The sequence below is a fragment of the Lactuca sativa genome, chromosome 4, assembly GCF_002870075.4.
Source record: "Lactuca sativa cultivar Salinas chromosome 4, Lsat_Salinas_v11, whole genome shotgun sequence".
NCBI classification, from domain to species: Eukaryota; Viridiplantae; Streptophyta; class Magnoliopsida; order Asterales; family Asteraceae; genus Lactuca; species Lactuca sativa.
The window spans coordinates 369,632,034-369,657,720 of record NC_056626.2 but is presented as its reverse complement, the minus strand read 5'-3'; the positions used below and the strand labels follow the sequence as shown (position 1 = coordinate 369,657,720).

The following is a 25,687-nucleotide window of genomic DNA, read 5'->3' as shown; positions in this document are numbered from 1 at the left end:
TAAACCTCAGTGGTAATACCGGAGGGTTTCAAGGGTTACATGCATGGATGTGAATATGATGGAGAAGAGAGTAGATGGTTACAAGAAAGTGAAAGTACCTCTACAATGCAAAAGTAACCATGCAGAAAACTCTTAACTCATTGTGAGAAGAGTAAGGTAGCTCATGACTAATCTGAATTCGTAGCATGATTTGGAAGAACTGATTGGTAGTATCAACTCATTAAGGCTTCACAGTCGAGTCGTTGAGGCTTCGATCAACATGCAACAACATGCTTCTAGGGACCCTTACCAAATACACAAGTAACGAGATTTATACCTGCCCCATCATACGAGTTGATAAGTGTTGTGAACATCTTCTTCTATGATCTTGGTGTAAGTCTATAGTTTTTGGAATTTTTGATGTTTTGTAAAAAAAAGAAAAGAAATAAAAATAGACACAAATTAAAAATATTTTTGTGATTTTGATTTTTCTGAAAAACATTAAAAATAAAACAAATAAAATGTTTTTTGGTTTTGGAGATATTCTGAAAATGAAGTAAAAAAATAAAATAAATAAATAAATAAATAAATAAATAAAAAGTAAAGTAAAAAAATATACAAATTGAAAATAAATATAAGCAATGATATACAAAAATGTACAAACAGGATATACGAAATACCAAACCGCGAATGAACGGTGCTCTGCGAACTACTACGAACATTCGCATCGATAAAATAGACTGTGAATGAACAGTTAACTGCGAAAGCCTGCAAACGTTCGCATCGATTCGTAGTGAAGATTTTACGAGTGCGATAGTGGATTTGGTACTGAATCAGCTTCCATCATTCCAAACCCTTGAAGGATTCTATTAAATGTTGTTTCAGGTAGGGCCTTGGTAAATATGTTTGCCAATTGATCAGTGGATCTTACGAAATGAATCTCGATATTGCCATCTTCCACATGATCCTTGATAAAGTGATACCTCAGTGCTATGTGTTTCGTTTTTTAGTGTTGCACTGGGTTGTGACAAATGCGAATGGCACTTTCGGAGTCACAATAGAGAGGAATTCTTTTCATACTTAATCCATAATCGCGAAGTTGGCTTTGAATCCAAATGACTTGAGATGTGCACGAAGCTGCAGCTATGTATTCAGCCTCAGCTATTGACAATGAAACACATGTTTGTTTCTTTGATTGCCAACTTACCAGCTTGCCATCAAGAAATTGGCATCCACCAGTTGTGCTTTTTCTATCTAAACCGCAATCGCCTAGGTCAGCATTTGAAAATGCTTGTACGAAAAAACCTGAGTTCACAGGATACCAAATTCCAAGAGATGACGTTCGTTTTAGATACCAGAAGATATTCTTGACAGCCACCATATGAGGTTCGCGTAGGTTGGCTTAGAACCTAGCACAATAACAAACTGAAAACATAATATCTGGTCTGCTAGCCATTAGATACATGAGTGAACCTATCATCTGACGATAAAGGGTCATATCAGCAGCAAGTTTATCCAGCAAAGGAGTCAGTTTCATTCCAAATGCCATTGGAACCTTCATCTTTGAATCTCCCAACATTCCAAACTTAGTAAGTAGGGTCTTCGTGTAAGCTTCCTGATTGATGAAAATTCCTTCCAGTCCCTGTCTAATGTTTAAGCCAAGAAAAAAGTTAATTAGACCCATTGAGCTCATCTTAGATTCAGTTTCCATTAGCTTTCGGAACTCAACTGTTAGGCTGGGATTAGTAGATTCGAAGATTATGTACGATCATCAAGTGGTCACCCTCTTTCTAGCGAAAGAAGTTTGGGTCAACCGATCCTTGCTTGAATTTAGACATTTTAAGAAAACGAGTTAGCGTTTCATACCAGGCTCTTGGAGCTTGCTTTAAATCGTAAATTGCTTTGTCAATAACTGTGGTTGGGATATTTTTCATCTACAAATCCAGGTGGTTGCTCGACATAAACAGTCTCTTCCAATTCGCCATTTAAGAATGCACATTTCACATCAATTTGAAAAACTTCAAAAATTTTGTGTGCTGCATATGCCAAGAAGATGCAAACGGATTCCAACCTTGCAACGGGTGCGAAGGTCTCTTCATAGTCAATCCCTTCTTCCTGGCAATAGCCTTTGACCACCAATCCAGCTTTGTTCCTGATCACATTCCCTTCTTTATACATTTTATTTTGAAACACCCATTTTAAACCAACAACTGATGCATCTATAGGAGTTGGAATCAGTCTCCAAACTTTTTTTAGTTCGAACTCAATGAGTTCATCTTGCATTGCTTGCACCCAGTCAGAGTGATCGAGAGCAGTGTTGACAGTTTTGGGTTCAATCTTGGATACGAACGAATTAAACATACAAAATTCTACTTTGGAGAATAATGCAGTTTGCTTCGGTTTTAGTTGAGAACGAGTAAGGACACCTGCAGAAGATTCACCAATAACTTGAGCTTTTGGGTGATCTCTTGTCCATTTGGTCATAGGAGGATAATTTGGATCTAAGGATGGATTTAGTTCGCCATTTACTTCCTCGAATTTAGATTGAACAGATTGAGCGTTCGAGTCATCATTCGCTTCTTTATTCTCCCCCTCGAATGATGCGAACTCGCTGACCTCAGGAATTGAATCATTAACTACGAATGGAGGTTCGTGGGTCATAGTTGGTGGGGAACAATCGCCATCAGAAGGAGGTTCAATAGAAATGGGTGATTCAAAATCCTCCCCTTACAGAGAAGCATTCGTGGTTAGAGGTATAGCATCCTCCCCCTGGAATTGTGTGTTAGACCCAAAATTCTCCCCCTGGAAAGTGGTGCGCGTGTCTCGAGGGACACTTGCAGTGGATGGCGGCTGTGGCATGTATTTCGCAGCATCATCGATAATTTTCTCAAGTTCATCGACTTTATTATCTGCTTCCTTAGCTTTAGGTGTGATGGCTTTCTCAGGTTCATCAAAGAGTAGCATGAATTCTTCATAAAGGTTGGAAATAGGAATAACGGTTGGACAAGGTTTAGGAAAGATTTCCATGATTTGGTTTCCATTCAACTGAATTCGCTTTAGATAATTGTCGTTAAATGTGATATAGTAAGTCTCTTCTATCTTCTTAGAACGTTTTTTGAGAACCCTATATGCCTTAGATGCTAGTGAATATCTCAAGAATATACCTTCGTCAACTTTCACATCGAACTTGTTCCGTTGTACTTTGGGGTTGAAGATGAAACACCTGGAGCCAAAAACATGGAAAAACTTAACGTTAGGTTTGCGATTATTTATGATTTCATAAGGAGTTATTAAGAATCGCTTATTTAGGATAGATCGATTTTCGGTAAAGCAAGCGGTAGCAATCACATCAGTCCAGAAGTAAAGTGGCAGACATGCGAACGTTAGCATGGTTCGTGTAGCTTCACATAAGGAACAGTTTCGTCTTTCAACTACGACATTCTGTTGTGGAGTGTAGGGGGCAGAGAAGTCGTGTGTGACTCCCTTTTCAGCAAGAAATTCTTCAAACACTTGGTTTTTGAATTCTAGCCCATTTTCACTACAAACGTTGCGAACCAGCTTTTGCAGTTGAAGCTCAATCTGCTTGATGAAATCCTTGAGTTTTGGCGTTGCATCAAATTTCTATCTGAGAAAGAATACCCAAGTGAAACGGGAAAAATCATCGACAATTACTAAAATATATTTACTACCACCAACGCTCTTAATAGCGGAAGGTCCACAAAGGTCGATGTGTAGAAGTTCCAAAGGTTCAATGACCTTCGTGTTTACGATAGTTGAATGACTCTTTCTACTTTGCTTTCCCATCTCACTGGCTGCACACAAATGATCCTTGTCAAATTTCAATAAAGGAAGTCCTCGCACATGATCACCAAGAACAAGTTTGTTGATGTCTTTGAAGTTTAAGTGTGAAAGTCATCTGTGCCATAACCAACTTTCGTCTGAATGAGCTTTTGTAAGCAGGCAAATGGCAGGTTTTCCTCGTATAAGGTTTAGATTCAGTGGATACATTTCACCCTTTCGTTGTGATTTCAGAAGAACAGTCTTGGATTTCTTTTCAATGAATTTTGATCCTCGTCATCAAATGATACTTTCAATCTGGTTCCTACAACCAACTATGAGACACTGATTAGGTTGTGCTGCAAGCCTCCAACATAAGCCACTTTACGAATAAAGAATTCCCTCTTCGTTATCATGCCGTAGCCTTTTATTCTGCTAAAGGAATTATTCTCGTATTTTACATTGCCTCCAACCTTGAGAGCACTGAACTCTCGCAGTTCCTCCTTTCTTCCTGTCATGTGATGTGAACAACCACTGTCGATGTACCATTTAGTGTTGAACTGTTCATCACGAATAACCTGCAAAATTCAAGCAGATTTAGGAACCCAAAGTTTCTTGGGTCCTTGTGAGCCTTTCACAGAACTAGGAAAAGTAATATTGAGATCAACCATATATGTTCGTTTTGTAAGAGTGGTTTCATCTTTTCGTTTGGTGGTGAAAACTTTGATTTTGCAATCTTTTGAGTTAGTTTCTTTAGAATCAAAATATTTATTCTTGTTATTAGCTTGATTCTTGACGGGCTTCTTTTCAACTTCCTTAGGGTTAGCATTAATTTTCTTAGTTGGAGCTTTCAGCTCCGAAAAAAGCTTTCCCTTTCCTTTGATGTTATTAGGTGCAGACTTCATGGATTCAGAATGACAAGGCTTTGGTCTCTCCATTGATTGCTTTGTGAAGAAGGGTTTTGGAGTCCCTTTTTGCTAAGAGTCCCTTGGACTATGAGAACAACAATGCAAACACTGATTGGAGTTTACTTGCGAAGGAGCTTTCGCTTTGTGATTCATTCTCCTTTCGTAGCGAACATAATCTGAATTTTGGGGTTGCCAAAATTGCTTCCTTTCATTGAGATTTCTTCGATATCTGTCATTCCTTTGTCGTTTTTGATCAACAAGTTGCTTTGATGACTTATGGATGTTCACCTTAGGATTCGCTTTTCTCTCTCCGGGTTCACTCTTCAAGGGGTTAGATTCGCTGTGAACTTCCTTGGTACCACTAGGGCTACTTTTTGCAAATGCTGAGTGATTATTTAAGGGTTCAGCCATGTATCTTCCTTTGACTTTCCAGGAAGTTCTTTAAGATAAACCAACGGTTTCGTCAGCATTATCTATGGAAACTGTCCAGAAGAGTTCATCACATTCGTCTTTGTTGTCATTGTCGACAATGGTCTTTAGCTCGACGGTTTGATTTTCGGTTACCCCATTAACTTTAAAAACTTGATTGGGCGTTGTTTGAACTTTTGGAAAAACAGTTGCTTTTTCTTTCAAATTTTTAGGTTTGTTTTGAACAACTCTTGTGAAATCAACATAATTTTTAGAAATAAGAGCTTTCGCAAGTTGAGATTCAATTTTAACAAACTTTGAGCAGTCAACCTCATCCTCTACAGAAATGTCACTCATATCACTATCCTCATCGAATTCAGAAGTGCTTTCAACATTTATTTTATTTTTTGAACTCAAATTGGCGTTCAATGAATCAAATTTTTTGCATAGTATCATATTTGATCTGCTTTTTATCATTTTCATCCAAAAATTGTTTCAAAATGTTTTTGTGGTCCTTGGACTTAATGTAATTTTCAATATGTTCAAGTCCGACTTTGTATGCATCAGATGTTTCTTCAGACGAAACAATAGATTCGTAATTATAGCAGTTTGTGTCTATTTCATCTTCCTTTAATTTGAGAAATGGCAAAATCATTTTATGGATGTTCTTACCGATTTCACAATCAAGGTGCAGTTGAGTGATATTAAAGTAAAGCCTTTTTGCAATCAAACAAAAAATGTTTCGCTATTTTAAAAGCATTAAATTATCTCTCTACAAATAAATAGATTCATCCCAAGACTTAGACAAATCCAACTCAACCTTCTGGATCCACATACGTCTCTCCTTACTCTTGGATGTTGCCCTGCTCAATTGATCGGTTAGGTTTGATTTTGATAACCGGGTTCGCTTTAAACTATCGCTTATACTTGAAAAAGTGAATTTTAGATCGTTAAGTTCTGTTTCGTATCTAGATACAAGAATATTAAGTGATTCAAGGATGGAATTTACCTTATTGATCAGCTGTTCGCATTCGTTGATTTGTTCTGGAATAGGCCTTGCCACGAAACAGATATCTTCGCTCCTTGCACTCCTACTTGCATTCTCCTGCATCTGCGATCCACCATTAGTCACCATCAAGCATCTTCCCGAGTACTGCAAATTCTGTTCTTTCACAACAAACACCCTTCCATGTGTGGGCTTGCGTACTTCTTCATCCTCTGAGTTTGTTGACCAGACTTCCAATCCTCTGAACTCACCTTGAGCCAAGTTTTCCTGTACAACAAAAGTAGGCATAGAATTATCATTAGATTTCTTCTTCTTAATCTCTTCTAGCTTTCGCATTTGATAGGCCTCCTAATCCTCTCCTTCATTCTTCTCATTCTTCCTTCGCAACATGCACTCCTTTGCAAGATGGTTTTTACCATGACAATAATTGCAATCATATCCGGAGTCACCAACAACCTTTTTCTCCTTCTTCTCTTCCTCTTTCTGAGAAGCACTTTTTTTCTCCTCTTTCACTTTCTCCGAGCTGTAGCTTACTTGCCAGTTCCTATTTTCGCTTGAGGGAAACTTCTTCCTAGGAAATCGCTTAGGGTTAGACACCATTAAAGCAAAATCCTCATTTGAGAGCTCATACTCAGAATGATCTGAATCAGATCCGTCATCAGCAACAGTTTTGCCTTTCGCAACTAAGGCTAAAGACCCCATCTTAGACACCACCTTTGCTTCTTTCATTACTTCACTCTCTCACGCCTTCAGATTCCCACAAGCTTCGCAAGAGTATAGTTCTTGAATTGTTCGTGAGCTTTAATCGTTGACACCACTGCTTTCCACTCTGATCGTAGTCCGTTCATGAACGTGACCTTTTGCTCAATCAGTTCACGTCCAATTCCATGCTTCATCATCTTGCTAAGAATATAATTATATCGATTGAAAGTGGCACTCAGAGTTTCTTCAGGCTTTTGAACGAACTCGCCAAACTCGGATAATAACAGCGTTTGAGTTGAGTATTCTAGATCTGCGTCTGTGGAATAGAGCTCTCTCAACCTATCCCATATAGCCTTCGCTGTGTCACATGAACTAACAAGACGAAAGGTATCTGCTTGCAAAGCGAATCTGATGAGCCTCATTCCTTTAATGTTGCTCATGAGTTTGTCTTTTTCATCTTGAGGCACATCCTTCACACCAAGAAGCAGTTGGTTGTATTCTTTCTGGGTATTGATTTTTCTTTTGGTCTTTGTGTGAACAAACAGACCTAGAGTGTTTGCTTTCCAGATCATATAACCATTATCCTCTGAACCTAAAACATAATCTTCAACGTGCAGCGCCCAGACTTCATATTCGTGAGGAAAAAGAATCGGGATTCTGGTTGTTAATCCGATGCTGCTTGAGATATTCAAGGATTTGATGTTTGAATCGTCGTTCTGCATGGTGAGTCCTTAAGGGGTTAAGTGTTTCTAATTAGCCCTGATCGTCATTTTATGTGAAAACCCTAATTGTGTTGGGTTTTGAGTTGGGCCATTCTGTTGGGCCTAGATGTTTGGACCCATGATGGGCCATCTAATAACAAGAATATGGAGTATAGAATTTGGATGGGCTTTAGAGTAAGGCCCATGTGAAGGGTTTGGGCCCAATTTGGAAAACTGGGCCATATATTAGGCTTTGGTTCATTGTTTGACTTTTGGGCATTTGGAATTTTGAGTTTGGGCCTTGGGCTTGGGTCAAGCTAGGTTGGGGGTAAAGTAGACTTTTAGCCAAGCATGGACTTATGTTATGTATTGGAACCCAATTATTAATTGGGTGCTGTTTTGATGTTGACAGTTCGGGAATCTGTCATCCAGCAGCTAGAGTTTTATCTGGGGGACTTCAGCAGTGTGAGGTGAGTTACCTTCCAGTAGAAGTGGGTCGAAGGCATCAATGTCGGCCCACTAGTAGCTGATCATAGTAAAGATGATTGTCTTTATGATAATTGTCTGGTATGCCACTATCTATTATGCATTGTGTGCTAGTATGTTATGATATTATGTGATAGTGGTAGGAGGGGTGGGATAGACCCCGTTATCGGTCGAAAGGACCGAAGGGGTAGACCAGCACCCAGATATGGTAGGCAGTATGTGACTCATGTGTTTATGTACTCGGATGATATGTGGTAGTAATAGGGGGTGAAATAGTCCCCATTACCGGTTGAAAAAGACCGTAGGGGTAGACCGACACCCATATATGCTATGCAGTTACCGGTTGAAAGAGACCGAAAGGGTAGGTCAACACCCTGATATGCTAGGCGGTTACCGGTTGAAAGAGACCGAAGGGGTAGGCCAGCATCCGAATATGGTAAGTAGTATGTTATTGTATGATATGTTATATGATGGGGGAACTCCCTAAGCTTCGTGCTTACGGTTTTTAGTTTTGGTTTCAGGTACTTCTTCTTCCAAAGGAAAGAGCCGACATGATCACAACGTATTACACTATGTTTTCCGCACATGAGATCTTTGAGATTATACTCTCATGATGTTCATTATGACATGTTTTGATTATTGACATATTGGTTTTGATATGGGATGACACTATAGATGTTTTTATACTATCGGTTTTTATATTAACTTAATTAAAATGAAATTTTTAGCCTTGAATTTTAGGATGTTACAAATCTTTGATTATCAATTTTAACCATTTGAATATTTGACTATGACGAATAAATTCAATCCAATTGAACCTTCAATTATCGATTTTATCCATTTGAATATTTAATACGTCGGTGTTAGCTTAATTGGATTCATCCAATTCTCATCTGAATTTAGATTCAGTTATAAACAATCAAAATACATTTGATAACTTATTATATAAACATCCACTTCAAAATACAGACATCAACATATCAAAATTCAATCAAGAAAATAAAGCTATTTAAACATATTTTTTAAACTTTTTATTGTAGTTTTATTTTAATTTTTTATTACTTTTTGCACAATATACGTATTAATAATATCATATTAATTGAATAATAAATTTTTGATAATTGAATGGATTAAATTGGTTAGTAATTGAATGAGTTTACTGTTCAGTTTTTAATTGCCATCATTATCTCTCAACAATAGACTGGTCCAATTTAAATAATGAAAATTTAAGCCCAATTGTTATTGGATGTCAAATGTTTGTTAATGATTTTTTTATTCAATTAACCGAAAGTTATTTTTTTAAATTGAAACCATATTCTTTAAAGTTAAAATAAAACTAACATAACATATATTTCTACATATAAGTTATTTTATTTATAAATTATAATAATCAATTAATTTTTTAAAATACACAATGAAATGAATGCTTCAAAAAAAGAGTACCGTTTTATGTACTTTGATTAATTTACTTAAAGAAACAAATAAATAAATCACAAACTTCAACAAAAGCAGAAAACACACACTCTCTCTTTCTCGCTTTCTCTCCTTTCCTTTTTATCACCATTTACAGATCTCCATCATCTCTCTCTCTCTCTCTCTCTCTCTCTCTCTCTCTCTCTCCAACAGCTAAGACAAAATTGCAGTAAACCCTAGACCAAATTCAAATATCTTATCGAATCTAATCACTTTCAAATTCTTGTATCATACAATGCTTCAACAAAGCTAGGCTTTTTTCTTCTTTTTCTCAGTGAAAATTTGTTAATTTCCTATTTGGGGGTGGAGATTTGCAGAACCCCCAAATGGGTAGTTGCAGCTCTAAACCCTCGACAGGATCCAAATTTTCCGGTCATTATGATATCGATATTCCGGTTAAAGATAATAATGAGAAAGAGGTAGAAGAAACAACGACGACGACGACGTCTAAGAAGACCACAAAGGACGAAATTGAGGTAGGGAAGAAGTCTCCATTTTTTCCGTTTTACAGTCCGAGTCCAGCTCACAATTGGTTCTCGAAAAAATCATCTCCGGCGAAATCTCCGGCGCCTAATGCGAGTTCTAATTCTACTCCGAGGAGATTCTTCCGGCGACCGTTTCCTCCCCCGTCTCCGGCGAAGCACATTAAGTCGGTGTTGGCGAGACGGCATGGCTCGGTGAAGCCGAACGAGGCGGCGATACCGGAGGGAAATGAATCGGAAGGGGTTTCGGGATTAGATAAAAGCTTTGGGTTTTCGAAGCATTTTGGGAGCAAATACGAACTTGGTGAAGAAGTCGGAAGAGGGCATTTTGGATACACTTGTAAAGCTAAGTTCAAGAAAGGGGAACTTAAGGGTCAAGAAGTTGCAGTCAAAGTTATCCCGAAGTCAAAGGTTCGTTGATTCAATTTCCTTTTGATTGATTTGCTCATCACTAATTACGTCGGATCAAGCTTCTTCTTTTGATCCGTATGCTACAGTGATCAGATCTGAAGTTGATTTGATTTGATTGGATCATATGAGCATTCAATTATTACTTTTCTAATCCCAATTGTTGACTTTCAGAGTTCTCGATCAACTTCTTTTTAGGGTGAATAGACCCAATCTAACTATAATCGAAACATGTCAATTCTACAGATGACAACAGCCATAGCCATTGAAGATGTGAGAAGAGAGGTAAAGATATTGCGAGCTTTAACAGGACATAACAACTTAGTGCAATTTTACGATGCATATGAAGATCATGAAAAAGTCTATGTTGTGATGGAGTAAGAATCCGATCATACATTCAAATCTTCATTCTATGTTTCTTAACTATTCCGCAACTTAAATTTATTATTATTTTTTTTGTAGGTTATGTGAAGGAGGGGAACTCTTGGATAGAATACTTTCAAGGTAACATTTTTTATTGCTTTCAAGCGTCAAACACATATAAACTATTGGGTTTTAATTTTAAATTTATTAAACGAATTTATTTTTTCAGAGGTGGAAAATACACAGAAGATGATGCGAAATCAGTATTGATACAAATATTAAATGTTGTTGCGTTTTGTCATCTTCAAGGTGTTGTACACCGAGACTTAAAACCAGAGGTGACACTTTTACTTAATATGGATAAAGTTTGAATCTTTTTTATCACTCAAGTCAAAAGTCAACACCATTATTATCCATTGGTGCTAAAATTTTGTTCTATGCTTCTTGTTTTCTAATATGAACTATAGAGTTTTATCACATCATATAGTTTATTGACTCATTCTCTATTCCCAAAAGAAAAAAAAAAATACATTGTTTGACTTCCCACATAAGTTTACAAGAATTGTTTGACTATAATATATATCATTTTCTTTCTACAATTCCCATTTAACAATTTTCAATCTTTGCATCAGAATTTCTTGTTTACATCAAAGGATGAAAACTCGCCTCTTAAAGCCATAGATTTTGGTTTATCAGACTTTGTGAAGCCCGGTATTTTCTCTCTCTACATATACATACATGTTTGTGTATGTATATATTGTCTCTATTGTCTATTGACTCTATTCCTTCTTGTTATCGTTTTCTCTTTTTGATTTTTATGTGTTGATGTTTTGTTTTTTAGATGAAAGGCTTAATGATATTGTTGGGAGTGCGTATTATGTTGCTCCTGAAGTTCTACATAGATCATATAGTACTGAAGCAGATGTATGGAGTATTGGTGTTATAGCTTATATTCTTTTGTGTGGAAGTCGCCCTTTTTGGGCTCGATCTGAATCAGGAATCTTTAGAGCTGTTTTAAAAGCGGACCCCAGTTTTGATGAAGCTCCTTGGCCTACTTTGTCATCTGAGGCCAAAGATTTTGTCAAAAGATTGTTGAATAAGGATCCTAGAAAAAGAATGACAGCTGCCCAAGGCCTCAGTAAGTGTCCCCCACAATTTACCTTTTTGCCCCTATGGATGACTTTTACTTAAAGATATGACATGACATGATACAACACGTTGTACTATGTTTGACCTTCATTTGACTGGTAGTGGCCTAGTGGGAATGAGAATGATGTCGATGCGACAAAATTTGCGATTTTTTGTCCCACTCAAAAAGGTGGGACAGGGACTCATATGACTTGTCATGACTGAATAGGTTCCACAGTGTAACCTATTCTGTCATGACGGAACAACAGAATAGGTTCCACAGTGTAACCTATTCTGTCATGATCATGATAGAATATCAGAATAGGTTACACTGTGTAACCTACTCTGTCATGACAGAATGGGTTACCCAATGTAACCCATTCTGTCATGACATGTCATATGAGTCTGTGTCCCACCTTTTTGAGTGTGACAAAAAGTTGTACTTTTTCCCACTTACATCAGTCTGAGTCTCAGTTTAATGCATGTCAAACACAGTGTAACTTACACAGTGTTTGACTGATGTAAGGGTGAAAAAGTACAACTTTTTGTCACACTCAAAAAGGTGGGACAGAGACCCACTTTTGATCTCTTGCTTAAAAGACGTAAATGCCCTTTTCATCTTTATTATCAGAAGAAAGCTTATCTTGAATTGATTATGATATGATATGGTTTAGGTCATCCATGGATTAGAAATACTACTAATGAAGTGAAAGTGCCTCTTGACATCTCCATATTGAGACTCATGAAGGCTTATATGCGTTCTTCTGCCCTTCGTAAAGCTGCTTTACGGGTATTTATTTATTTTTTTAATTTTCTTTTGATGAATGTTGAGAATTATTATCTTGTTTTCATTATTTGGATAATTTCGTGTTAAATTTAGTCTTTTTTTTTCCCCTCAAAATTTGCAGGCTTTATCAAAGACATTGACTGTAGACGAGTTGTTTTATTTAAAGGAGCAATTTTCTTTGTTGGAGCCGAGCAAAAACGGATCCATAAGCATGGAAAATATCAAAGCAGTGAGTAACTGTTCCATAAGTTCATTTAAATATATTAAAAAAATATCAATATACTTTCATTTATTTGTTTATTACTTTCATCAATTTCTATTACACCATTGTAATTTCAAAACTCTTATCAAATTATGGCATTCTGCTTTCGATTGTTTTTAGCACATTGTATTTTGAAAAATCTACTCTATAAATTTATAATGGTGAAAATAGTTTTCTATATAATTTGGTAGTTTTTCAAACTATAATGTTTGTAATATGAATAAATGATAATAATAAACAAATAAACAAAAGTATGTTTCTATTTCCTATATATAACTTTTAACCCCTAAAATTGTAACCCTTTTTTTTTTTTTTTTACATTTTTCAGGCGTTGATGAAACATGCTACGGATGCCATGAAGGAGTCACGTGTCCATGATTTCCTAGCATCGGTATGTCATTCGATAAAAAAAAAACATTACAAATCTGCCATTTTACTTAAATACCCTCGCATCATCAATTCATCATGCATGTGTTCTTATTATAATAACAGCTTAGTGCGCTTCAATATCGAAGGATGGATTTTGAAGAATTTTGTGCAGCTGCAATAAATATCTATCAACTTGAGGCTCTTGAAAGATGGGAACAACATGCTCGTTGTGCCTATGAACTCTTTGAAAAAGATGGAAATCGAGCCATCATGATTGAAGAACTCGCCTCTGTAAGTTTTATTCGTACCAATTTTTTAAATCTAAGGGTCTGTTTGATATGATGGAATGGAAATGAATGATGGAATGGAATGGAATGAGTTGTTACATTCCATTATCATGTTTGGTTGACTAGGGAAAGAATGGAATGAATCATTTAAACATGTTTGGTGTTGACAATTTGAAAAGGTGAAAGAAATTAAATTGATAAAGAAAGATAAAGTTGTTAATTTATATGGATCAAAGAAAGAAAGATGTATTGCTGACTAAATTATATATATTATATATACACATGTTTCATGTGTTTGAAAATATATAGTATGTGTATTTTGAAAAGTCAAAGAAGTTTATTTATTACTTTAAACAATTGTTTACAAGAATAAATAATTTAAATACCAAGAAATCAAAAAATATATGTTTTTTTGAAAAATAATAAAATAAACAATTTAAATTATCTTTAAAATATTTTTTAATCCATTATTGTTATTGAAGTTTATATAAAAATATAATTTATATATTCATTTCCAGTCCAATGCATTTGACTTGACTAATGTTTATGGGACAAAAAGTTGCAACTTTTGTCACATCGACATTTTTCTTAGACCCAGTCCAATGCATGCCAAAAGCAATGCAATATGTTCTGTAAAAGGACGAAAAATTTATTTTTCGTCCCATTGACATCTGTCTGAGTCTAATGCATGTCAAATGCAGTATAACGTGTTCTGTCATGTCATGTACTGTCTAGACAAAGAAACTAACGATAGTTGTACAGGAACTTGGGTTGAGCCCGTCGGTTCCGGTTCACGCGGTACTCCATGACTGGATCAGACACACGGATGGGAAGTTGAGTTTTCTTGGATTTGTGAAGTTGTTGCATGGTGTCTCAAGTCGGACCCTTGCAAATAAACCTCAATAACACTTGGTGAAATTTGTGTATGGATTTGGTGTTGAATGTGAGAAAAACCGAAAAACGTCCCTTTTATACATGAATTTTCTGACTAGAAAAAACAAGAACATGTATGCAAGTGGCATTGTATTTGTATGTATCAACGGATGCTTCGTGTTCTAATCAACTAATTTCTACCTCCCATTTTCCATATTGTATTGATTATATTTAAATCAATATATAAAGATGTAAAACAACTATCAAAACAATTTATCAAAAAAGCTATAAAACTCTTGTGAAACCTTTTTCCTCAAACCATATAAATTCCAAACAAATGAATAATAATGTTGCTTCTTCTTCCACTAGATCCTCTACCTCACCCTCTCCCAACTTTTGGGGTTTCTTCTATATTTGATCGTTGTCCAACATTTAATCTATTCACCGCTTTCATTTCTTCAATATCAATAACCATAACCAAATACAGATACACACTATTTTTATTATTATAAATTACGTTTTCCAAATGTCTTGTATCATTATCATTAATTAAGTCCATAAAATACCGATGTTGGAAAGAAACCTGTTGGAAAGCAACCTTAATATTACTAACCTTTATGTTTGTCTTCGCTTTAACCAATTCTATCAACCCTTAATAGTTAATATCTCTCGAAATATATACACCAACATTTGTAACAAATGGCCTAACATATATGTTTTCTTTATCTATTATTTGCCATGACCCTACCGTTCAAACTATAACAAAAAATTCGTCCATATTACTGAAATCTAATTTTCTCTCAAATGAAATTGTTATTTTATCCATTTTGCCATTTATGACAGAATAAAAAGACTCATTATGCTTACACATACTTTGAATTGTACGAAAACCAAAATCTGCAGTACGGACTGCCAGCCTGCAATACTGTAGTGCGGAGTGATGTATTATACTGGAAGTCCATAGTACGGATTTAATTTCTACAAAGTGAGTCGACTAATGTATTTAATGTGGAATGAAAATTTTGAAATCAAAACTTTTTTTTAACTATGCAGTCTTGTTATATTTGGAAACATCATCTTTTTTTTTTTTGATTTTGGCACGGTGTTTTTTAGGCTGTGTTTGGCACGCCACAGCTAGCTGATAAGCTAGCTTATTTTTCGAGCTTTTTTATGTTGTCGTGTTTGGTAAGCTAAAAAGTAGCTGATAAGCTAGCTTTTTGAAAAGCTACTTAGATTAGCTTTTCAGGAGCTTTTTTAAAATTTTCCAAATACACCCCTTAATTAATTATAGAAACATATATTCTTACATGTCCTTTTATGTAATTTTATATATTTCAGCTAGCTTTTCCGCTAGTTTTACCAAACGTTATTTTTTATCAGCTAGCTTTTCAGTATCAGCTGACTTTTTATTTAACAACTAGTTTTTCAGTCATCAGCTAGATTTTCAGCTAACAGCTTCTCTTTTTTTTAAATTTTCCTATTTATCTTCGCGTGGCGCACACGTTCCCCAACCAGCAACTCCTCTGTAAAATCGACCCTAAATTTGTGTAGAGCGGTTGGATTCTGAATACCAGTTATGAAACCTCCCGTCATTTCAATCTCCTCCGACGAAGAAGACGATGACGGAATCTTCGAAGAAGAAGAACTAGAATCGGAATTGTCATCGCAAGACGACACCGATTATAGCGAATCGGACGATCAGGAGTATGACGAGGAGGAAGAAAACGATGTTGAGTCGGATGAAGAAGAATGTTCTGATAATCAAGGTTTGTTTTCTTGTTCGTCTTATTAGAAATGCGCAAGTATGACTGGCTCAGATATGATTAACTCTTTAAAATTGGGAATAAATTGTACCAACTATTTGTTTCAATTGAATTACTTCTATCGGTAGATTGGTGTAATCAATCACAACATTTTGGTTGATGGTTGAACTGTAGCGCCAAGAATAATGCGACTAGTATCTGTTCTTGTCTGCTAAATCAGAATTCCCAATCCCTCCATTCCAGCAAAAGTGTTTAACACTTCAATTTAGGCGTTACACAAGTTCTTCACAATTTCAGAGTTGATATGGACTTGATTTTGTTTTAGCCAAATTGCTTACTGCATTAATTTTTATGCTAGGTAGGGTAATATCTGTTTCTTTTGACCTAATTTTTTGGATTATGCACTTGGCAACATGCTCAAATGCTGTTTTATATTAATTGTGATTGGTATTAGCATTATGATAAAGACCTAGTTCTGATCATCTTGTTTGGCATCTCACTTTCCTTTGAAGATATTATAGATTTGAGAACTGTTCTTTCTATGTTCAAATGGGAAAAAAAGATTTAAAAGAAAGAAACAGAAGTGCATTTTTAAGTGCACAAAACATTCTTTAATGCTATTTTATCTTTTCAGGAAGTAATGGCATAAAGGAGTTAAGTCTTGTAGAGTGTAAAGCATACTTGAGGAAGCATGGATTGAGGTTATCTGGTTCCAAGGAGGAATGCAGACAGAGAATCAAAGAGCATGAGAGGTTAGTTATTAATTGCAATTATAAAAAAAAATGAGTTTTTAAAATATACGATGCTATGAATCTTACCTTGATAAAAGGTTTAATATCAATTCCATTGATAAACTACAGGACTTATCTGCAAATAGTTTTGTGTATCAAATAATTAAAACATTTCTAGCAATAAATTATCTCTTTTTCTACATCAAAAAACCCTTTTTCTTTATCCTGTTAAAATCCAGGTTAAAAGATGCAGGGGGTGAGTCAATATATCCCAGATCATCATTTTCAATTAACTGCACTGGTAATACTTTTTTATTTTTTATTTTTTATTTTCTTCTTTATTTTCTCAAATAATTACTTTAAAGTTTAAACCAAAATGTTTCTTTTAAATACAGGTGATGCATGCAAAGGAGATGTCGTATTGTTCAAACAAAAAATAAAGTAAAAAACCTTAAATTGTATTACCATTTTTTAGGCTCTATTACTAAATTGTTTTTTTTTTCTCATTGAATTAACAAATTGAATCACTTATAGATATGATAAAGGGGCAAATAGAGGAAATATAGTGGGAAAAAGAACTGTTGCTGGAAGAATAGTGAAAGAAAGTTATGGCGCATCAAAGCAACAGCATACATTCACAGTTAGTCAAATAAATAATATAGTAAAAAAAAACATGATATTCAATTAATTAATTTTATGTTTTTTTTTTTTAAATGTTTGAAAAGGTTGAAGTGTTGTGGAACAAAGGGTGGAAAAAACTCCCTGTGCTTTCCACTTTGCTAGTGAAAGGTCGCAATCTCTACAGATATGGGACATTTAGACAGGTAAAGTTTTTTTATTTAAGTAAATAAGTATCTTTTTATAATTATAATTAAAATACATATACTATAAAAAAAAGGGTGGTGGTTTTTACTTTTTACTTTTTAGCCATGGAAGAGTGAAGCAGAAAGATCAAAAGTTCTTGAAGAAAAACACAAGCGAGGGGAAGCAGCTAGACATATAAGAAAATCAAACAAGACAGAAATTCCTTCCAATAACAATAATAATAATAAACGGAAATTAAAAAAGACAGAATTTCTTTCCAATAACAATAAAGGTACATGCCAAAAGTCAAAACACAGTATACAGTACAACTCTGTCATGTCATGTCAGTATATTTTGAATTTCTGTTTCAATAATCAGGTAGAAAGAGACAAAAGCTATCCAACAAAGGACCATCTCGAAGTAAACAACCAACTCGAACACCTAAACAAAACAGTACAAGTGCTCACAAGAGGAAGCCTATATATATGAAAAAGACGGAAATGCCCTTTCGAGCGGACCCAAACCGTTCGATATATCTTAATCATCATCGGCAACAACAAGAAGCATCGTTGTTGCCTGTTCCTTATGAACGCATTTCTTCATTTCCTAATATGTCCCTGCTAGGGGTCCCGCGTTACACTGTTGGACAACCACCTAGACAAAATCCTATCATGTATCAGTACGAGTATCAATATCAGTATCAACCACGTGATTACCATCATTACACCATATGAATTACCTATTCATATTTGATTGTTTGAAGTCTATTTTGAACAAATTGTAATAAGTACAATTTTTCAACTTTACTTTCAGATAAACAAGATATGTGGTTGACCTGTTTACTTTTTTTTCCAATGGGTTCGATTGATTGACTCATTTTAAATTTCAAAGTTTATATAAAGTAAAAAAAAGTATTAGACTTGTTTAAATAAGCTGCAAACTCAAGTAATCCTTCAAAATGAAAAAGAACACACAATTACAACATAATTGTTAATAACTTTTTAAATTTAAACTTATAAACAAGAGAGGTTGTGATTGTGTATGAGCCGCGTTTCAAATGGTAATAGTTACCAGACAGTCGGGGTTCACACATTACACAGCCTATTCATGTTGTATGATCAAGTCCTTCAAAAAAGAATTTCTCATTCAATGGTGTGCTTTTTTATATGCAGTACATAATTAGTTTTTAAATAACATGCTTTGCCTTTTTAAGTTGTATATCTTATAACTATATAATGATAGAACCGGTGAAAATTGATCAAACTCAAAATTAGCATATTGGTGTGAGAATTTTAACTCCTTTGCCTTTTCTACTTTTTATATCTTAAAACTATATGATAATAGAATGGGAAAATGTCATTGTAGTCCATTAAACTTATGTCTTTTCCTATTTGGTCACTATTTTTTTTTTTTTTTTTTTTTTTTTTTTTTTTTTTTTTTTTTTTTGCGAGTAGGTCATTAAACTTACAAATTACCTGCCTATTAAGTCATTTTCGTTAGGTTTTAATAGATCCTTGTTAAATTAGTTTTTCAAATTACATTATTGGTCCCTATGTTTGCAAATTCTTTCGTATTTGGGCCCGTACTACTGAAAGCAGATGTTTCGTACTCGAATTGAGGAGAGATGAGATTAAACCAAGGAACTTATAGTGAGCTTGAGGTCTCTCGATATTATGTATGACTCTGATGATTGTGTGGTTTGTTTCAGAATGGTGATGACACGTCACAGAGCAGGAGGTTCAGGGTCTAGGTCAGGTTCGGGTACACGTTCCGAGCCAGTTGATGACGGATTGAGCGAGTTCATAGCATCCGAGATTACGAGAGGCATCCTTGAGGCGACCCCGGTGATTTTCGGATCGATCAAGGAATGTATCATTGAGCTGATGGAGGATCGCCTTAGGGCATTCGGGAGTGACATGACACCTGGTCAATCAGGGACTCGCACACTCTCCTTCAAGGATTTCAGGGGATGCGGGGCGCCAGACTTCAGCGGGGTGAAGGTTCCCATTGTGGCTAGACGATGGATTGCAGACATTAAGTTTGCGCAGGTGACGAGCTTCTGCCCTCATGGGTCGAAGGTCAAGTTTATGGTTGGTTGTTTGAGAGAGCAGTCTAGAGACTGGTGGGAGGCAGTCAGTGATATGTTGGGAGCCCCAACCATTCAGGCTATTACCTGGTCGGACTTTGTGACCAGATTTCGGGCTGAGTTTGCGCCAAGTGTGGAGATCCAGCAGCTAGCTAAGGAGTTCTTGGATATGAGACAGACTACTGAGTCAGTGGCGGAGATTACCACCAAGTTCAGGGAGAGGGCCTTACTGGTGCCTCAATACGCGGGTGATGAGGAGATGAAGAAAACCCGGTACCATGATATGTTGAGAGCTGACATCCGGAAATATGTCAGCTACTCGACATGCCCGACTTTGGATGACATGATAGCGAAGACGAAGGAGAGGGAGATTGATATAGAGCACATCAGGAAGAGGAAGGCGGAGATTGGGCAGACGACTGGGGTTTCTGGGAAGAAATCCAAGGGATTCGACTTGATGTCGAAGGGCCAGCAGGACCGGAGCCACTGTGGGAAATGCGGCAGGACACACGAGGGAGTTTGCAGAGTTGGGGGATCGGGCTGCTACAAGTGCGGCAAGACTGGGCACTTTAGCAAGGATTGCACAAACCCTACCCCCACCATTCAGACATCAGACTAGATTTGCTTTCATTGCATTCAGAGGGGCCACAAAAAGACCAACTGCCCTAGATTGACATCAGGAGCGCCAGCTCCAACGACCATGCGGATGACGGATGGCGAGTGCCACACCGGATGTGGTGATGGGTATGTTTTCTTCTCCCTAAATCTTATTACATGTCAGTTTTGATATTTATATTTTACGTGTTTTGTTTAGGATCGTTCCATGTGAACGACATCCCAGTAAAGGTGTTATTTGACTCGGGGGCTACCCGATCATTCGTATCTCTTGCACTCAACAAGAGGTTTCCTGAGTCCTCAGGCATCTTGGATTGTCCTCTAGAGGTCGAGATTGCTGACGACCGTTTCGACCGGGCATCTGAGGTTTATAGGGATTGTGTTTTGTGGATGTATGGCAAGCGTTATCTTGTGGATTTGGTTCCCATTCCTTTGCATGGGAACAAAGTCATCATAGGCATGGATTGGTTGAGCCCTAATGGGGCGGAGACCGACTGTGAGCAGCAGTTGGTTCGTGTCAGGACCCTAAGTGGGGGAGAGTTAGCGATTCAGGGCGAGAGGCCACAGCGTGGGCCAACTTTGTGCTTAGTAGCGAGGGTTAGGCGCTACCTCCAGCAAGGTTGCGCAAGTTATGTCGCCTACGTTATGGATACCCGAAAGGCGGGTAAGGCGACCGTGATTGATGTTCTAGTTATGTGGGAGTACCCGGATGTGTTCCTGGAGGAGTTGACTTGGATACCTCCAGAGAGACAGGAGGAGTTCAGGATTGACCTAGTTCCGGGTGCGACTCCGATAGCCAAGGCACCATATCAGTTGGCTCCTCCCAAGATGCAGGAGTTGTCTACACAACTGCAGGATGTGTTAGACAATGGATTTATCAGGCCGAGTAGTTCGCCTTGGGGAGCCCCGATCCTATTTGTGAAGAAGAAGGACGGGTCACATCGGATGTGTATAGACTACCGAGAGTTGAATAAGGTAACGGTGAAGAACCGTTACCCACTCCCGAGGATTGACGATCTCTTCGACCAGCTTCTGGGGGCATCTTGTTTTTCCAAGATCGATTTGCGTTCAGGCTATCACCAGATGAGAGTCAGATATGAGGATGTACAGTAGAATCCTTTCTGGACTCGCTATGGCCACTATGAGTTCGTGGTATTGCCCTTTGGGCTCACCAATGCCCCTTCCGCGTTCATGGAACTCATGAACCGCGTATGCAGATCGATGCTGGATCGGTCTGTGATTGTATTTATTGAAGAAATCTTGGTTTACTCCAAGACGCAGGAGCAGCACGAGGAGCACTTGCGAGAGTTGTTGGATACCCTGAGGACGAAGAGCTTGTACCCCAAGTTCTACAAGTGCGAGTTCTGGTTGCGCGAGGTGCAGTTTTTGGGGTACCTTGTCTACCAGAACAGTATTCTGGTCGACCTGGCCAAAGTGGAGGCCGTGATGAGATGGGAGGTTCCGAAGTCTCCATCTGAGATTTGGAGTTTCCTCGGCTTAGCAGGATATTATCGGAGATTCATTCAGGATTTCTCCAAGTTTGCGGTACCCTTACCCGACTGGCGAAGAAGGCTGTTGTCTTTCGTAGGGGGCCTGAGTAGTAGGCAACGTTTGAGACTCTGAGGCAGAGGTTGTGCGAGGCGCCAATCTTAGGCATGCCAGAGGACGTTGAGGATTTTGTAGTGTAATGTGATGCGTCTATCTCGGGTCTGGGCGTAGTATTGATGTAGATAGGGCACGTTATTGCCTACGCCTCGAGGCAGCTGAAGCCTCACGAGGCGAATTACCCGAGGCACGACCTGGAGTTGGGGCGGTTGTTTTCGCCCTCAAGATTTGGTGACACTACCTCTTTGGGGTGCGTTGTACCATTTAAACGGATCATAAGAGCTTGAGGTATCTGATGGACCAACCAAATCTGAACATAAGACAACGATGATGGTTGGACGTGGTGAAGGATTACGACTGTGAGATCATCTAGCACCCGGGGAAGGCCAATGTAGTGGCTGATGCACTTAGCCGCAAGGAATTCGCAGCCTCGATCAGAGACATCTGCCTGAGGATGACAGTAGTGACTCCGCTTTTGGAGTAGATCCGGGAGGCCCAACAGGAGGCTGTGAAGGAGGAAGACCGAAAGAGTGAGTGTATCGTGGGTCAGATTTCCTTTTTCGACTATGATAGCCACAGGCTGTTGACACTCCATCGCAGAGTGTGGGTTCCGTACATGGGTGGTGTCCAACCAAGTGGCTGACTCACTTGGTTGGAAGCTCTTCTTTGAGAACTTAAGGGTGCGTTTGGTTGTGGTAAGTCCGTTGCTATCATGTGTATGCAATATTCTTTTTTACCAAACCGCCCATTTATACATCTTTTTGGAAGAATGACCATTTTTCCCCTGCTGAAAACATAGCTTGTATGTCTAATATTTTATTTTATGTTTTATGCCCATGTATACATATTCTAACAATATCTTTTTTTCCTCCCTCCCTTCCCTCTGTATCATTACCTATAAGCTAATTACTAGTATTCATACGTACAGTTAGTTTACTTTTTCCAAAACTTATTCTCTACATAGTAGGTAAGGATAGTAGTAGTAGTAGGGTATATGTAGAGATATGTAAAACAATTTTTATTTATAAATCTAAGCTATCTTGCATTGTATTATTATATATAAATTTTGAAAATGTTGTATTATGTGTATCTCATCCGACAAATTTAAGTTCATGATAAACTTGTTGATCTTAACCGTGCCATTCATATTTCGTTTCAAATATATTTCAATCGCTATTTGTGCTTTCTAAGGCATATAAATCATTTTAAACATTGTCACGATTTTGTTACATTTCGAAAACTTAATAACACTTTCTTTTATAAAAGTGTTTAAACCCCATGATAAAACCTAAACATATGACATTGAAGTTCATATTATGTGTAAAAGCTTCACTGGATCTTCAAAACACTTTTTTTTACTCTTTTGACCACTTTCTCATTTAGGAATTATACTTTACTTAAATGAGTTTTCATGAAACCCAATATGATATTTTTACAACTTTCTACTCCAAACGTGTTTACAAGACATCACCTATACCTACATTTCAAAGCATATCTCATTTGTTTATTTTATTTCAAATTAGTTTTATAATCTCTAAGGTTTCTAAAATTTACAGCATTTCAAAACTTAGTGTTCACTTTTAAATTTTCAGTGATGCACTTTTAACAAACTGTAAGTACTCTTTTAAATATATTGAGTTTTACTTCATCCGTTTTAACCATTGTTGGACTCTAGTCTAAAAGGTCAAAACTGTCAGATTTTCAATTACCAGTTGTAGTGCTTCTTCTTTTTCACAAATGGAGTTTAACTTAATAGATAATTCATGATTTTTTAGCAAACCTTCGCAAACACTTTAAAACTTCTTCGTGTCTATGTAACCATCAACATACATCAAAGAGTGAAGTTTGAAATATATCTCGACTTGGTTTTAAATCTACCTATATGAGAAAGATTTTATCAAATCATTTCTGAAGAAATTTATTTTCATTATATTAAAACCTCGAGATGTCATTGTCAATACAGATCAAAAGCGTAAACACAGAAACAATATAGGCCTTACAACATTTATTTATTTCTACTGGCCTATAATCCATTATCTCTCATCAGATCATCGCATCTATACTCTTGTTCTACTACATGTAATACAAGAAACTGAGTGGGTCAGGCTTGCGAGCCTGGTGTGCACATATGGTTTTCAAACCAAAATAGTTAAGTTTATTAAGTTCATCAAATCAATCAACCCAATTACCCGTTCCCGTTATCCTCACTTCCTGTCCCTAAAGCATCTAAATTAAGGGACCTAGCCTAAGGATTTTCATCAGGATGGATAACACCGCTTAGGGTATTCCTTAGTAATATATGTCAAAAAGGCAACCATGAGGGAATGGAGTACACCTGGTGAACATGTAGTTCAAAAACACCTACAGGTAGTGAACCTGCTAGTGTTCCACTGGCTTGTTTAGAATAGTCTGTGGTCGTCATCTATACTCCACTAGATGACTGGATCATCGTAAACGTTGAGGCTTGCCATCATTTTATTTCATCACACATCATCTATTTTATCTACCCATTTTCACCCAACATATTCGTAGATATAAAATACATATACAATTTAAATCAAGTAAAAACATGTATAAAACGTTCCTCCAACATAGATATCAAGAATACAGATAATATGCACACATAACACGTAATTTATATTAAATACTTTATATATATCTATATGTAAGATGAAAGTAACTATGCACTCACTTGTTAAAGTGATGAATCCAAACTTGGGCAACGTTTCGCTTTTAACAATTTTATTTTCCATCGACGAAACCTAGTATTATTACCACTAGATTTAGTCTAAAATTTTGTAGCGAGCGATATTGTTTTTCTTGTATTATATAAGTGTTAAACAACACTTTTCAACTACTATATACAGACAAGGGCCAAACATGAAACACTGGTGGTCAGGACCATTTTGGCATTTAAGTTGTTCTGAAATCCAACAACCTAAGCGTCCCTTCAAACCAAATTCCCCGTACCGTGAGCAGTTAAAAATGTATTATAATAACACTTTGCATAATTTATAATACTTAGCTCATGTATTGTTTATAGGTTCATAATAACAATAATGAACTTAAAGATAAGTTATACTAAAAGTAGGGTAAGCATAACTCACTTACAAGGGGGTTTAGCTAGGAGTCGAATTCTGTGGGGGCAGAACTTCTGAGCCAAAAGCTCTTCTTCTCGGAGCCTTCTGGCACTCCGAGACTCTCCTCTAGCACTTAGGAAGTACTATGGAATGGGAGGGAGAGTTTGGGAGTATTGAGAGAGAAAGAATGGGAAAGATGTGAATTTTTGGGGTGAGCCTCGCATCTATTTATAAGCCGAGGGATTCGGTTACACTAAGCGTAACTTTGGAGTATGCTATGCATACTCAATATGCTGCACGTACGAGGCTCTACACTGCGCACACGAGGGGCAAGTGTCGGACTCTCATGCGATGCCGTGGAGAGAAAGCGAGGGTTAGGATTGACACGTCCTTGCATCAGCTTATACTTAACTTCGAAATTCCATAACTTTCGCATACGAGCTCCGTTTTTGACATTCTTTATATCCACACGTAGGTGGCGATGTAATCTACAACTTTCATCTAGACTCCGTCGACTAATTTTTTTTATTTATTTTTAAAGTTATATTTTAAAAGGCTTAGACAGATAAAGTCTGTTATAAATTCATAACTTTGTCATCCAACG

The 25,687-nt window shown here is 37.0% G+C and overlaps 2 protein-coding genes across 2 annotated transcripts; both read left to right on the top strand.

The window, feature by feature from the left end:
• Window positions 1–9,468: 9,468 nt before the first annotated feature.
• LOC111891480 (CDPK-related kinase 5) lies at window positions 9,469–14,606 on the top strand. Its single transcript, XM_023887540.3, has 11 exons — window positions 9,469–10,333; window positions 10,577–10,707; window positions 10,793–10,834; window positions 10,923–11,031; window positions 11,326–11,404; window positions 11,535–11,831; window positions 12,496–12,611; window positions 12,730–12,837; window positions 13,199–13,261; window positions 13,363–13,530; window positions 14,289–14,606. Exons 1-11 carry the CDS (start codon window positions 9,767–9,769, stop codon window positions 14,430–14,432), a joined length of 1,824 nt encoding a protein of 607 aa, XP_023743308.1. The 5' UTR covers window positions 9,469–9,766; the 3' UTR covers window positions 14,433–14,606.
• Window positions 14,607–15,900: 1,294 nt separating this feature from the next.
• LOC111891481 (zinc finger CCCH domain-containing protein 62) lies at window positions 15,901–18,539 on the top strand. Its single transcript, XM_023887541.3, has 8 exons — window positions 15,901–16,165; window positions 16,797–16,914; window positions 17,133–17,194; window positions 17,289–17,334; window positions 17,428–17,533; window positions 17,619–17,717; window positions 17,821–17,989; window positions 18,076–18,539. Exons 1-8 carry the CDS (start codon window positions 15,976–15,978, stop codon window positions 18,429–18,431), a joined length of 1,146 nt encoding a protein of 381 aa, XP_023743309.1. The 5' UTR covers window positions 15,901–15,975; the 3' UTR covers window positions 18,432–18,539.
• The last annotated feature ends 7,148 nt before the right edge of the window (window positions 18,540–25,687 follow it).

Excerpts from the sequence above, each read along its gene's own strand:
- LOC111891480 (XM_023887540.3), top strand. The coding sequence starts at position 9,767 with ATGGGTAGTTGCAGCTCTAAACCCTCGACAGGATCCAAATTTTCCGGT. Across the intron at positions 11,032-11,325 it reads ACCGAGACTTAAAACCAGAG|AATTTCTTGTTTACATCAAA; the intron begins GTGACACTTTTA and ends TCTTTGCATCAG. Across the intron at positions 12,838-13,198 it reads GCATGGAAAATATCAAAGCA|GCGTTGATGAAACATGCTAC; the intron begins GTGAGTAACTGT and ends TACATTTTTCAG.
- LOC111891481 (XM_023887541.3), top strand. The coding sequence starts at position 15,976 with ATGAAACCTCCCGTCATTTCAATCTCCTCCGACGAAGAAGACGATGAC. Across the intron at positions 16,166-16,796 it reads AGAATGTTCTGATAATCAAG|GAAGTAATGGCATAAAGGAG; the intron begins GTTTGTTTTCTT and ends TTATCTTTTCAG. Across the intron at positions 17,718-17,820 it reads GATATGGGACATTTAGACAG|CCATGGAAGAGTGAAGCAGA; the intron begins GTAAAGTTTTTT and ends TTTACTTTTTAG.